The 13,917-nt window shown below is 43.3% G+C and overlaps 1 protein-coding gene across 1 annotated transcript; it reads right to left on the bottom strand.

The window, feature by feature from the left end:
• Positions 1 to 388: 388 nt before the first annotated feature.
• LOC130490595 (vomeronasal type-2 receptor 26-like) lies at positions 389 to 12,512 on the bottom strand. The gene is made up of 6 exons (XM_056864414.1): positions 12,361 to 12,512; positions 9,811 to 10,102; positions 7,876 to 8,742; positions 6,950 to 7,177; positions 5,600 to 5,726; positions 389 to 1,287 (listed from the first exon to the last, which is right to left on the bottom strand). Exons 1-6 carry the CDS (start codon positions 12,510 to 12,512, stop codon positions 389 to 391), a joined length of 2,565 nt encoding a protein of 854 aa, XP_056720392.1.
• Between the last annotated feature and the right edge of the window lie 1,405 nt (positions 12,513 to 13,917).

Here is a 13,917-nt window from a genome sequence, read left to right as displayed (position 1 = left end):
GCTCTTAACTGGAGCTTGTTACAGAATGCTGGATGGGTGCCTGGCAGTTCCTGTGCTCCCTCAGCAGTTGGGTTCAGCCACAATGAAGACTGGGATGTTTCCTGCCTATTCTCTGATGGCTTCATCGATGGCAGTTGGAAGGTGCATACCTAGGAATGGTCGTACCTGGATTTCTCTTTGACAATGTTTGATAATACTAACGTTAAAACTGAAAGCCACAAAGAGATGCCCATGCACCAATTCTGGAATAATATTGAAAAAGCTTCAAGTGGAAGTGGAATTCAAAGAAGAGTGATTGGACCAGGAGAGATCTATACATCTTCATAGGAGCATATTTAAATATGTTCCTTGAGTTTCTTTCTGTAGATATCTTAGATAAAATCACAAATTAAGTTGCCCTTATTAGCTGGTGTCTATTATTCAGCTCAGGCCTCATGATAATTATGTAGCATTTAGGAAAGAAGATACAAACCAGCAATCCAGCACTAGAGGCCAAGATAGAGAAGATCTCCATGGCTACCATATATTTCCCCTTGGTGCTCAGATAAGATGGAACAAAGGACAGCCAAACACCACAAAACACCAGCATGCTGAAAGTGATAAATTTGGCTTCATTGAAACTGTCGGGCAACTTCCTGGCTGGGAAAGCCACAGTGAAGCCGACAATGGCCAGGAATCCCAGATACCCCAGCACCAAATAAAACATTGTGACTGAGCCTTCATTGCATTCCACTATGATTTCTTCAGCCAGAGTGTCCGTATCAAAATGAGGGAATGGAGGAGCAGTGTAGAGCCACACCACACAAATAGTGGCTTGAATGAGGGAGCAACAGATGAGAATGGAGTTTGCCAGTCTTTTCCCCACCCATTTCCTCATCTTGGTGCCTGGCTTGGTAGCTGCGAAAGCCACAACCACAGTGATGGTTTTGGCCAACATACATGAAACAGCCACTGCGAAGATGATGCCGAAAGCAGTATGCCGTAAGTAGCAAGTCACTGTCTGAGGCTGGCCAATGAAGAGCAAGGAGCAAAGGAAACAGAGCAACAGGGAGACGAGGAGAGAATAGGTGAGGTCCCGATTATTGGCTTTGACGATTGGGGTGTTTTGGTTCTTGATGAAAATTCCTAGCACCAAAGCTGTGATCAAAGAAAGGAAGAGAGCCAAGGAAGCTAAGCTGATCCCCAAACACCCTGTGAAAGAGAGGAAGTTTAGGTCCTTGGGAATGCATTGATCTTGGTTCTTGTTTGGATATTGGTGTTGTGGACATTTAAAACAGTCATCCATGTCTGAAAAAAAAAAATACTGGATTCAAATTCTCAATCATGCTATCTTTTTTTTTCTTTTAATATACCTCATGCTGTCTCATAAACTGAGGGGAGAAGGAATAAATCCCTCTCCAATACTTGATATTCTGTCCATATGCTGTCTTTCTTTAAAATGTTGCCATAGTCTAAAAGCATAAAACAGATCTATCAGAGATTTTCGTTCAGAGACTTGAAATGTTCAAATTTTTAACACAAAAAAAGATTCCAAAGGAGACTCCAGCATGAAGCTGTTGAGTTCATGTAAAGATTTGGCCCTAGCGAGATTGATGTCAGTAAAGACTGGGTGGTTACATAACTCTAGAAAGTAATTTTTCTCTATGTTGAACTTGATACACACATGTAGGGCTGGTGAAAAAAAAATTCAGTAAAATTCAGATCCAGCAAAATTTGTCCCGTTTTTATTCAGGAAATGCCAAAATCCGAACTCCCCCGATACGGATCCGTGGAATTCGGCATGAAATTCAGAGTTCGCAAATATATTCGGCCATTTAAAGCCATTAAAAACATATTCGCACCTTTCCGTGGCTCCGGGGGTGGGCATATTTTGAGGTAGAGGTCCCAAACCTTCAGGGTAGCTTGAGGGGACCCCCAAGAACCCCCTTCTTGCAAGAACCCCCAAAGCAGCATTCTCCCACGGCCAATCAGTGGCCAATATGGCTCTTCTTCTGGCCAATCAGGGATGAGTACATGAGCCTAGCTGCTGCATGGCTTGAAGAAAGAAAGAGAGAGTGTCTGTTTGTGTGTGAGAGAGATCCCTGTGGGGGGTTAGTGTGCACATTTGCAGCTTTCCATGGCTCTGGGGCAAGTTTGGAGGTAAGTTTGGAGGTAGAGGTCCCAAACTTTCAGTGAAGCTTGAGGGGACCCTTCTTGCAAGAACCTCCAGTTTCTGTAAAGATTGGGTCAGGGGGTCCCAAGTTATGAGATCTGGAAGGGGTCCCCCCATTGGAATAAAGCCATTTAAAGCACATTCACTGCGTTCCACAGCTCCGGGTGGGCATTTTTGGAGGTAGAGGTCCCAAACCTTCAGGGTAGCTTGAGGCGACCTTTCTTGCAAGAACCCCCAGGTTTTGTTAAGATTAGGCCAGGGGGTCCCGAATTATGGGGTCTGGAAGGGGTCCCCCATCCCCCATTTGGAATAAAGCCATTTAAAGCACATTCACTGCGTTCCACAGCTCCGGGTGGGCATTTTTGGAGGTAGAGGTCCCAAACCTTCAGGGTAGCTTGGAGGAACCCTACTTGCAAGAACCCCCAGGTTTTGTGAAGATTGGGTCAGGGGGTCCCGAGTTATGGGGTCCCCCGCAATCCACCCATTGGAACTACGCCAAAAGTGCATTCAACAATGCTCAAATTGTAAGTAAACAGCATAACTAGCAGGGTAATGTATCTTTTCATTTCAACACAGCCAAAGTGCATCTCATAAGTGCATCTCATAATAGCGTAAGTGCGACCTGCGCAAATTGCGTTTCTTCAGTATTGATAGATTTCATGCTGCTGGATTCAAATCTTCCATACCAACAATCACATTCACAAAGAGGAGATCAAGCCCCCCCCCAGGACAGGTAACCCCCCCAATCACACTCCACAGAGGCAATCAACCCCACCCAGAAGAACAGCCCCCCAAACCAGAAGACGCAAATTTCTAATGAAGGAGAAGAACGGGCCAGACAGAGAGAGATTCACTGACATGGGATGTACTAAAACGAATGACAGGCTAGCCCATTAGAAACAACAGGAGCGGCTGCACAGCCCATTGGAAACAATAGGAGCCAGCCAGCGAGAGACTCACTGACCCACAGTTAACTCCAGTCAAAGTTGGCAACCGGTGAAAACAGTAGAAAGCACAGTCCCACACAGAGGCAATCAAGCCCACCTCCCAGGAGAACAGGTAAATCCACCCCCCTTTGGCTTCCCCCCTCACCCACACACACACACACACAGAGAGAGAGAGAATTCCCCCCCCCACATACAGAAAAAAAATTATAGAGAAGAGCCCAAAAATGGGTCAAACTGTGGATGCCTTCTCTTCCATCAGGAGCAGGGAATGGGAGTCAGGACTCAGGAGTAATCCAATACGCTTCTAGCAGTAGGTCAGCTTGGGGGTTCTTTCAAGTAGGGTCCCTCTAAGCTACGCTGAAGGTTTGGGACCTCTACCTCCAAAAATGGCCCTCCCGGAGACGCGGAAAGCCGTGAATGTGCTTTAAATGGCTTTATTCCAATGGGTGGAGGGGGGACCCCTTCCAGAAACCGTAACTCGGGACCCCCTGACCCAATCTTAACAAAACTTGGGGGTTCTTGCCAGTAGGGTCCCTCCAAGCTACCCTGAAGATTTGGGACCTCTATATCCAAAAATGCTCACCCCCGGAGCCACGGAAAGCCGTGAATGTGCTTTAAATGGCTATATTCCAATGGGCGGATGGGGGGACCCCTTACAGACCCCCTAACCCGGGACCCCCTAATCCAATCTTCCCAAAACATGGGAGTTCTTGCAAGTTGGGTCCCTCCAAGCTACCCTGAAGGTTTGGGACCTCTACCTCTAAAAATGACCCTCCCGGAGTTGTGGAAAGCCACAAATGTGCTTTAAATAGCTTTATTCCAATGGGCGGATGGGGGGACCCCTTCCTGTGTCCACATGCATGTAGGTATACACCGACTCAGGATTGTATTTTTCCACGTAATCACTGTCATCTGGTGCTCAAACCAAAGGGCAACTACCTTGGGCAGACAATGCTGCAACACACAGGGGATGGTGGGTTGGTGGTCTCGCTTTGATCTCTAAGCCACGGGTTTCAGCATCAGCCTGCTCTGCTTATACCCTTGGTGGCCTCAGCCAGAAGAGGAGGGGTTTTGCTTACCCACATCCTTTCTGTATCCAACTCCATCTACAAATGCGAGTTGTTGGGTAGTTCAAGCATCCTGGGCCCTTTCACAGTGTGTCACATGCCATGCATATTTCATGGAGGGTCCCAGCCTCTTATGAGAGCTTCTGATTTCATAAGACATCAGTCTCCTCCTCTATACCTGCCACTGTGTCAGTCTGCCTTCCCCTTGTGAGTTGTTCAGCTGGGGAGATGCCCTTGCTTTAGATTCACCAGTTGTGGGTAGGAGCATCTGTGACCCCAGGCAACAAGTTTTCTGAGATTGCTGAGGGAGAACATGACAGTCTCCATTAGCAGTTAGTCTGAGGGAAGGAAGAAGAGCTGCAAGTTTTCAACAAGCCAGTGTTACTAGATTAGTTCTCTGGTGTCACCCTACTCCCCAGATGAAGATGAGATACTGTTGAGTCCCTCAGCTGTTTGTCAGCCTCAGTGACACATGAAATAAGAAGTCTGTGCCTGAATGGCAAGACTCTTAATTTGAGCTTCGTGAAACACGGGAATTATACTGGAGGGGGAACCTTCCTGCATGACAGCTAAGGGCTGTGGCTACAACGGAGATTGGATGATGAAGAAAGAAGCAAAGCTTGAATGGCACCATTTCCTCTGAGTTATATTTGGTGATGGATGGAAAGGGATGGATCCAGCCAGCTTTTCCATCAACCTTGCACAATTCTCCTCTTGACTATAGGCCCTGTATACCATGTACTTATACCATGTACTTATAGTGCTCGAATTTTGTCCTTTAAGATCCAATAATCTTTAAAGGTAAAGGTCCCCTGTGCAAGCACTGGGTCCTTCCTGACCCTAATCTTACTAGGCAGACTTTGTTTGTGGAGTGGTTTGCCAGTGCCTTCCCCAGTCATCTTCCCTTTACCCCCAGCAAGATGGGTACTCATTTTACCGACCTCGAACTGGCTTCCTGAACCCACCTTCTGTCGGGATCGAACTCAGGTCACGAGCAGAGCTTGGACTGCAGTACTTCAGCTTACCATTCTGCGCCACGGGGCTCCTCCAATAATCTTTAGCATAGCCTTTACCATGGTAAAAGAAGACACTCTTCTCTCTTCTTTTTTCCATTAGAAAAGTTGTCTGGATCCAACCAAATGAATATATATGAGGTAGATAGCGTTTGGATGTGGGTCTTTCATATCCTTGCCAGGTAGTAGCTGGAGATCTCCTGCTATTACAACTGATCTCCAGGCGATAGAAATCAGTTCCCATGGAGAAAATGGCTGCTTTGGCAATTGGACTCTATGGCATTCAAGTTCTCCCCTCCAAACCTTGCCCACCTCAGACTTCACCCCCCAAAATCTCCAAGTATTTTCCCACACAGAGCTGGCAACTCTAGTCTTTCATATTATCTTTTTTTTTTCCATTTTGTGCATCATGTCACCTACCCTTCTGATCGGAAATCCTCTCATCTGGACATGGAGCACAACTATAGCAACAAAATGGTGCCCCTTCCGTCTTCTTTCTGCTATAACCAGGTTGACAGTTGTCATTGCACACAGCAACAGGAGGCACCTGCCACCAAAAGATGAGGAAAATATACGGCATTTCAGGTTTATCAACAATATACTCTAAAGAGCTAAACTGCTTTTTTTGAAAGAAGGGGTGGGTAGGGAGTCTACTGTCACTGAGATGATGAAAATCCTGTTGGTTTCAGCAATTCAGTTCCAGGCAGAATTAATGGAGGTCCGGAAAGTCAACAGGAGTTCGACTTGTATTGCAAAACAATGCATTCAAACGTGAGAAAATAATTAGGAAGTTAATGAACTGGTGAATTTCTAAACTTCCCTATGTGATCAAAATGACTGGGAAACTCCCTAATATTCAGTGGAATGTGTACAATAGGGTAAAGAGTATCACAAGGGTTTAATATTGAAACACCTAATAAAAATCCTTGGCAACAATTCCCTCCCTGGAATTCCATAACAACATTTCCCCCAGACAGAAATATGTGCTACGAAGTTTAAATATTTTCTTAGCTCTTGCTTTTATGGCCCTTAGCCTTAAGTGACCGGAAACATCCTTCTAATTTGCTGGTCAGTAAATCTAGCGTGAGTTCTTCTTAACACCGTGACCTAAAAAATTGCTTGACATATTCTTCCCCCCCTCTTTTTTATTTGTAATGTATGACCTTATTAAGAATACGGAGAAACTTAAGGCTTGCAACTGTTTCATATCAGACAATTGAACCCAATAAAGGTATTGCATGGAATTTTTTTTGGTTTGGCTTCAGGGCTTCTACTTTTGATCAAACACATCTGAATACAACTTGTTGAACTGCTTAATATTGGAAAGTATCCCAATTATTTATTGTGAGCAGGGGACATGCAAAGACATGGTAAGGGTCACACTTTCCTCCTCTGGTCTTTCCTCTCCCTGACTGCCCCCACAGCCTATCCTGTGCCTGCTTCTTTCTTCTGGACCACCTACCAAACATCATCAGACTCTGCCCTCCTCCTGACACTGATGAAGGCATGCAAGCCTCGATAAAATGGTTTGGGTTGCCTAGCAACCCAAAAATGTCAAAAGAAGTTCTTGCCACATAACCAGACAAAATCTTTTTTTGTAAGTTGTGATGTGTGCATTTGCACAGAAATTGCTTCTATAATTTACATTTTTAATGCCCCCATTAAGTTTTTTAAAGATTTCAAAAATATCTTTCCTATCTGTTTGTAGCCCCATGTTTCAAATCTTTATCTGTCACAAGTTTGGAATTAGATATACAATTTGGATCCCACCTGATGAACCATACTATGCCATGTAATGGCCTCTTCATTAATGGTGAATTCTCTGCCTGGTGAAGCCTGTGGGTTCATCCTTCCAACTTTCTCTCTTATGAAGGATTTGTTTGGTAAAATAACCCAGTTTATGATATCAAAGCCAGCGGCTATTTCCCCATTCTCATTAAAAAACACCACGTCTTCAGCACTATTGTTGAATGAGATGCTTCTCAGGAAAGGGTGAAGCTAGATTGAAAAATGCATCCGTTGATTTTTTTTAAAAGATGAACATTTTTTTAAGTAATCACTCATATTTACAAGCAAAAGGCTTTGAGTTATTTCGTATTCTTCTTCTGAAGGAAAAATGCCTCACTGAAATTCACTAAAATTTAGTGACCCTCCCTACAAATTCAGGTGATGTTTTATTAACGATGTACATCAGCAATGCATGATTAAACCTAGTTCAACCCATATTCTCTTTTTACATCCATTCTTTGGTTTCCAGCCTTCCATCCAGAAAATGGGTTAAAAGAAATGGAATACAAGCAAAGAGTTGTGGGTTTGAGTTGCATAAAGAAGTGCAATTAAAAGAGAGGTTTTTTAGTTGAACCAGCAAAAATGAGATATTTGATACCACCACTATCTCACCAGGTTATCTCATAAGCACAGAAAAGGAACACACTACATTGACATTCAGGCAGTCTTCCCGAACACATCCATAGGGGAAAAATACGGGGAACATCTACATTGTACGTTTCAGAAATACCTACAACTTCTATGGAAATGGAAAACATTTAGACATGAGGGAGAGATTGAAGATTTTAACCAAAGGGAAATGTTGTTTGTAAATTTGGATGACATGCTACACTCCCTGCATCAGAACCTTCACACATTAGAAGACAAACCAAGACAAAGGGTCTACTCTGAAAGTCATGAAACATTACCTTCCAAGGCTGTAGATTTAAAGGATCCCATCTACTTCTGTCCACCATTGCTCTGCTTTTCAATCTGGACGTGTACATCTTATGTAAAGCATGTGCTATGGCATAGACTGCATTGTAGATGCTATAGCTCTGGCCAGTCATGGTCATTTCAAAAACAACTCCAGGTAGGCTATCCAGCCTCTCTTCTCCTGTGCAAGCATTATTCCTTTCCTTCTTTTCATCAGAATCAGACAATGTACAGTTGAAGGCCTGTTCCCAGAAGACCCTGAGAAAACCATCTTCATGTTGTAAGTCAGGCTGTATACTCTGAAGGAACTTTGTGAAACCCAAGACTTCATTTGAATGAATTGTAAAGGACAAGGCACCGTGGAAGATGTTCATGTCAAATTCCCTGAGCTCCGTCTGTGATGAGAAATCCCAGTGGGCTGTCATAATCCATACAATTCCCATGAAAGTGTCAGTCATACCTCCTAATATTTCATTAAAATATATCAGCCATTTCAAACCATAAATGGCCTGACGATCTGCATTTACAACAAACAGCCTGACATTGGAATTGGCAAGGGAAACGGTCACAGGTTTTATCGATTCTAATGAATTGAAAGTATGTGACACCTGATATATTGTTGGTGTCTTTTCAATGTGGGCTGCACAGATGCCATGCTGGAAAAGCATAGGAGTCAAAGTTTGGACAAATTTTTCTCCTTGGTTATCATCCGTTGCTATGATCCCAACCCACGTCCATTGGAAATGCAAAAGGAGCCGGACGATGCCACTATACTGAAATTCTTCATTGGAAACCATACGATAGAAGATAGGGAGTTGAGTTTTAACATCCCTCACTGGAGCAAAGACACAGTAGGCAATCTGATTAAAAACGAACAAATGCTCATGAAGATAACGTGTTAGGAATGAGGGACAATTAATAGGGAATATGTATAATATATATATGTATAATAAAGAACACAGCTATGGATTCAATCAGCTTTTTCACTCAGTTTCAGTTACTGCAACATGCATGGCTTTTATGCATGCAGGTTACAGCTCTCTTGCTGAATTCCTTATTCAACTATATCAGACTTAGGCATGTTGTTTTGGAAATTACTAATTCATATGCCCACAAGATTTCATCTGTATCAATGTTGGTTGGCAGAGTAGGAAGCAGAAACAGTTATGGCCAAGGCAGTGAAAGGACTAGCCCTTAACATTTTTTGAAAACTCTGAAGTATCATGCCCAGAGCTTTCCCTGAAGGCTGGCATGAACCATCCTAATCGGAAGCAAATATGCATTAAACAACCGTGTAAAAATATGTGAGAATCCCTCCTGCAATCTTCACAGAGCAGGTCATCTCTTTCAAAAGAATGAAATATTTTAGAGATTATTTGTGCTCATATGTGTTGCTGCCACCAGGTATGAAGCCACACAACACTCCTACTCCCTCACTAACCCATCCATAAGGTATACTGCAAATGATCTGGGAGCAGAGAATTCTCTTTCCTCAGCCTCATTTCATGAATGTGTAGAAAAGCCTGTCCTTTTGGTGTCACAACTGTGCCTTGAACTTCCACTTTCGTTGACCCCATGTAGACCACGCAGCAGAATGAAGTGATAATGATGTGGAAGGCTGCTGAGGTGGCACAATAGTCTTTCCCAGACTGCAGAGGAAGGGGTTATATTCTTCAAAATTAATAACGCTATGGTAGAACCTTTGTCCGTGATGTGCTACCTTTACTTTGCAGAGATTTTTTTTACATGGGGGAGGACTAAATATGTGGACTAAATATCCTTTTTCGCAGTATGTAGTGTATAACCCATTCTACGCCCTCAAGGTTCTACCTCCTCACTCTACTTCACATGAAATTCAGGCCTTTGTACCTCTTTTCAAAAGATCTGAAAGTATAGTAGGGCAGAACACATTCAAAAGCTCATTTTACCTGGGGGATCTTATAGATGCCTAAAATAGTAGCCATTTGAAGAGATATTTCAGAATTAAGTCCTCCAATGACAGCTGTCAATGTTTTTGTCTTGTTACAGTCATAGTTGGGGACAATCCTTTCCCAGGAAGATAGAAATTTCAGGGTGTTCTGATGGGTCATCCTCGCATTGAAATAGCTGTCATAGATCTGGAACCCCATGCTGACATTGGGTAAGATGCTGGGGTTCTCATTGACCTCCTTCACAGCAAATACAAGGGACAGGACATGCTGGTAGCTCTTTGGGGTTGCACTAAGGTTAGGTTTATATTATGGATAAAAAAGATATTCAGTGCTTCAAGAGTCATACATTGAAGTCTTAGGTGAATTTTTTGAGGTGTACATATCTTCACATTCATAGAAAAATATGAAAATCAGAAATCTGTATATCTTATTCATCTGATCATTTTGTAATCAAATATTTTGTAATGCCTTTCCCAAAAGAGGCTCAAGAAAAAAAATGACTGGAAGACACACAAATAAAACAATGCAATACTAAAAAGTCCCCCCCAATAGAATCAATTTCATTATTCAACAACAAACACAGCCACCAGCAGAATCAAATCAACAGCTGCAAAATTGGAATAGAAGATCTATGTTTGGGCCCAAGAAGAGCAACATCTGAGCAGAGGATGAGCGGGCTTCTCTGATTGTTGACACAGAGAGCAAGAGCTGACAGGAGAATCATAATTATTTATTGCAAATATTGTGAGCACTTAAATATAGAGGTTTCATTTTTTTCCTGCAGTGTCCTACAAGATATGACGAGTCTAACTGTAGGACTCTGCCAGTTCTCGATTAAATGTATGGGCATGATAGAGCTGAAATTCACATAAATCCCACTGGTTTCAATAGAAGCATTAATCCCCTTTTTTTGATCCATTGATTTTAATAGACGGGAGACAATCCTGTGCTTAACTATGGTTGTATGATATGTTCTATCAAAAGGTTTTTGCCCTCACATAAAAGGAGTTGAGGTGGAATCATGAAACTTGCTCAGTATTTTGTCCCATGTCTTGTTCCAATTTTTAGCTTTTAGGGTTGAAGTGTTTATGAATTAGACCTGCCAGAAGGACCGAAGTTGGTAGACTACTGAAACTTGAATACAGGGCAGAAATCAAGTTCCTCCATTTAAAAGGCACAGGAGCCACAGAGAACTATGAGGAAATTTAAAGTGTTTATGGGGAACAATGTCCATCCCTAAGCCCCATAAAAACATGGGAAAGATATCTGAAATCTGTACACACAAGAGGCTGGAAGATGAACCCAGAGAAGGGAGACCCTGTTCTGCAGTTGATGCTGACATGGTGAAGGAGGTCGAAAGACTAGTCATAGAGGACAGACAAATTTCTACCCATTCTATTGTGGACCCACGGGCAAGTGGCTCCAAGGAAGTAGGGGAGTAAGAAAATCAAATAAACACACATACACTGTATTCTTTGGGAAATAAATGGCCACAGTTTTATTGATCAAACCAGAATGGAGCGTTGACGGAAAATCATGGGGGCGGATCCAAGATATCGGGTCACCACCCTGTAACCCGATAGTATCGAACCACTCGATAAACACCCCCCAACACCCGTGGGAGGTACCACACCGGAGTAGCGCTTAGGTGGCCCCACCGGACGCACATCTCTATGTGGAGCCAGCGCCACCTGGGATTGTAGCTCCCAAACAGGTCCCCGAGCCGGGCAACGCTGTTGAGCTCCATCCCAAGACCCCTTATGGGGGTCCCCACAAACGGGAAGGAAACGCCCATCTTCCCTTCTTGGATCAGACCCCATGCAAAAACCGCCCAAAAACTGTGACAAAAGAACTAACAACACAACAACATAACATAGGGTGGGTGGGCGGGATCCTCGCCTTCCCCCGGCAAAGAGGACTGCTGCCGGGCTGGGACCCATTAAATAGGCGCGGGGGCAGGGTGCCTGACGTCACCTTCCCCCCCCCCGCACCCTATCCAACCCCATGAGGAGAGGGGAGAAACCGTGAGGCCAGCGTAGCCTCGCGAGAAGTCCCCACGCGCCGTCTGGCAACAGGAGACCTCCCCCCCCCTCCTCTGCGCCGCCCGGTAAGCCCACAACGGGGCGACCTGTTGAATCAGGACGCCCTTTTTGTGGCTGAAGTGGGCATTAGTTATGGGTCCGTGTCCACCATATTACATGACCACCTTCCCCTGTTTAAGATCTCAGTACGGTGACATGTATTGTGTCCATCTAGCAACACAGCCTGTACCTGGGAGACCCTAGTGCCCAATAAAAAAATGTCCTGATATCTGCATCGCTGAAGACAGCAGCAAGCAGGTATCTTCTCCTCCGACATCAGCTGCTGCAGGTGGCAATTACTACTTCTTATGCTCTTGGATCCTGTCTGCAACAAGGAACAATTTGGATGAAAAAGATCCCAAGAAAGAGGCTATGTTTCCAAGTAAATTGAGCCTGACAACTTCTAATCACTATCTGAATGAAGTCTAGCTTGCTTGTTACATAAAAAATAGAGTGATTTCCTTACAAAAGTGCACTTGCCACCATCGTTCTAGGATTTTCAGTATAAGTGGTTTCATCATAAACACATCCATACTGAGCGACAATGTCTCCAATGATTAGGTCACCTCTCTGATGATATTTATATGGAATCTGGAAGAGATCAGTCATGGTGCACATAGTGCGCACCATCCCCACAGCTGCGGGTAGCTGCAGCCACAGAAAAAGCAGTCCGAACAGAAATATGCTCGCCATCGAGGAGCAAATTGCAGAATGTGTTTTCTTATTGCAGAATGTGTTTCTCTCTTTCATCCCCTGCCATAGCCCTGACTTTGAAGGGCAGAGGGACATTTTATGCAAGTGTTCCTTTTTCCATGTATGATGGGAATTAAATTCACCTCGGAGTATGCATGCAACAACTGGCAATATGGAGGGTGAATCCTAATAATTAGAGATAATGACACCTCCAAGATTGTCCCTCTGGAGGAGTATGCTGTGCGAGACATCAGTTGCATCAAAAAAGAGAAGAAAATATGTTTCTTTGGGAAATAGTTGAACATCAGGGACATGAATGGCTAAATCTGACCCAGATAAAAAATATATATAACCGCAGAACCCTGAGGTGTCAGGATGAAAGCAGAGATGCTTGACATATTTGGGATACCAGGTGGCAATGGTATTCTGAGAAACTGACAAGCTCCCCACAGGTTATCTTGAGTCTCAGCAGAAAATAACTGAGGCTCAGTTCTGACATTGTGCAAAATCACAGTATAATCTAACTATAGGTTGTTATGCAGGCCATTCCATTGTCTATGTTTAGCTACAGTCCATCAAACCAGACTCCGAATTTGATTTGTTAACCACAGTTAGTCTTTTTAAATATATGTGGTTATTATTACTGAGGAAATGTTCCAAATATCATGAATAACTTTTTGAACCATGTTCCCAAAAATTTGCACTCTGCAACTCCCCCACTACACATGCAGGAAGTCAGCTTAAAAAAAAAAAGCCAACATTTATTACTTAATCTAATACTCATTTTAAAAACCTCAAAGGTGTCATATATCATTGATTAATCATTTCAAAAATTGATAAAATCATTATGTAAGTAAGTAAGTAAATATTTTATTTGTAGATATCCAAAGGCCATTACAAGGTAAATTAAACTATAAAACAATAAAATTATACAATAAAGATAAAATACAAAATGCCATATAAATTATGATAAAATGTGTGTGTGTGTGTGTGTGTGTTAAGTGCCGTCAAGTCGCTTCCGACTCATGGCGACCCTATGAATGAAAGTCCTCCAAAATGTCCTTTCTTTGACAGCCTTGCTCAGATCTTGCAAATTGAAGCCTGTGGCTTCCTTTATTGAGTCAATCCATCTCTTGTTGGGTCTTCCTCTTTTCCTGCTGCCCTCAACTTTTCCTATCATGACGGTCTTTTCCAGTGACTCTTGTCGTCTCATGACGTGACCAAAATACGACAGCCTCAGTTTAGTCATTTTAGCTTCTAGGGTCAGTTCAGGCTTGATTTGATCTATAACCCACTGATTTGTTTTTTTGGCAGTCCACGGAATCCGCAA

This window comes from Euleptes europaea, chromosome 18 (genome assembly GCF_029931775.1).
Source record: "Euleptes europaea isolate rEulEur1 chromosome 18, rEulEur1.hap1, whole genome shotgun sequence".
In the NCBI taxonomy this organism is placed as follows: Eukaryota; Metazoa; Chordata; class Lepidosauria; order Squamata; family Sphaerodactylidae; genus Euleptes; species Euleptes europaea.
Note: the sequence above shows the minus strand (reverse complement) of the source record. Positions and strands in the feature narration are given on the sequence as shown.

What these genes read in the sequence shown, in the direction of transcription:
- LOC130490595 (XM_056864414.1), bottom strand. Translation starts at nt 12,512, where the DNA reads ATGTGCACCATGACTGATCTCTTCCAGATTCCATATAAATATCATCAG. An exon ending in GGCATAGTATGGTTCATCAG is followed by an intron (nt 5,727 to 6,949) that starts GTGGGATCCAAA and finishes TTTTGGTGGCAG; the next exon opens with GTGCCTCCTGTTGCTGTGTG. An exon ending in GAGGATTTCCGATCAGAAGG is followed by an intron (nt 1,288 to 5,599) that starts GTAGGTGACATG and finishes TTTTTTTTTCAG; the next exon opens with ACATGGATGACTGTTTTAAA.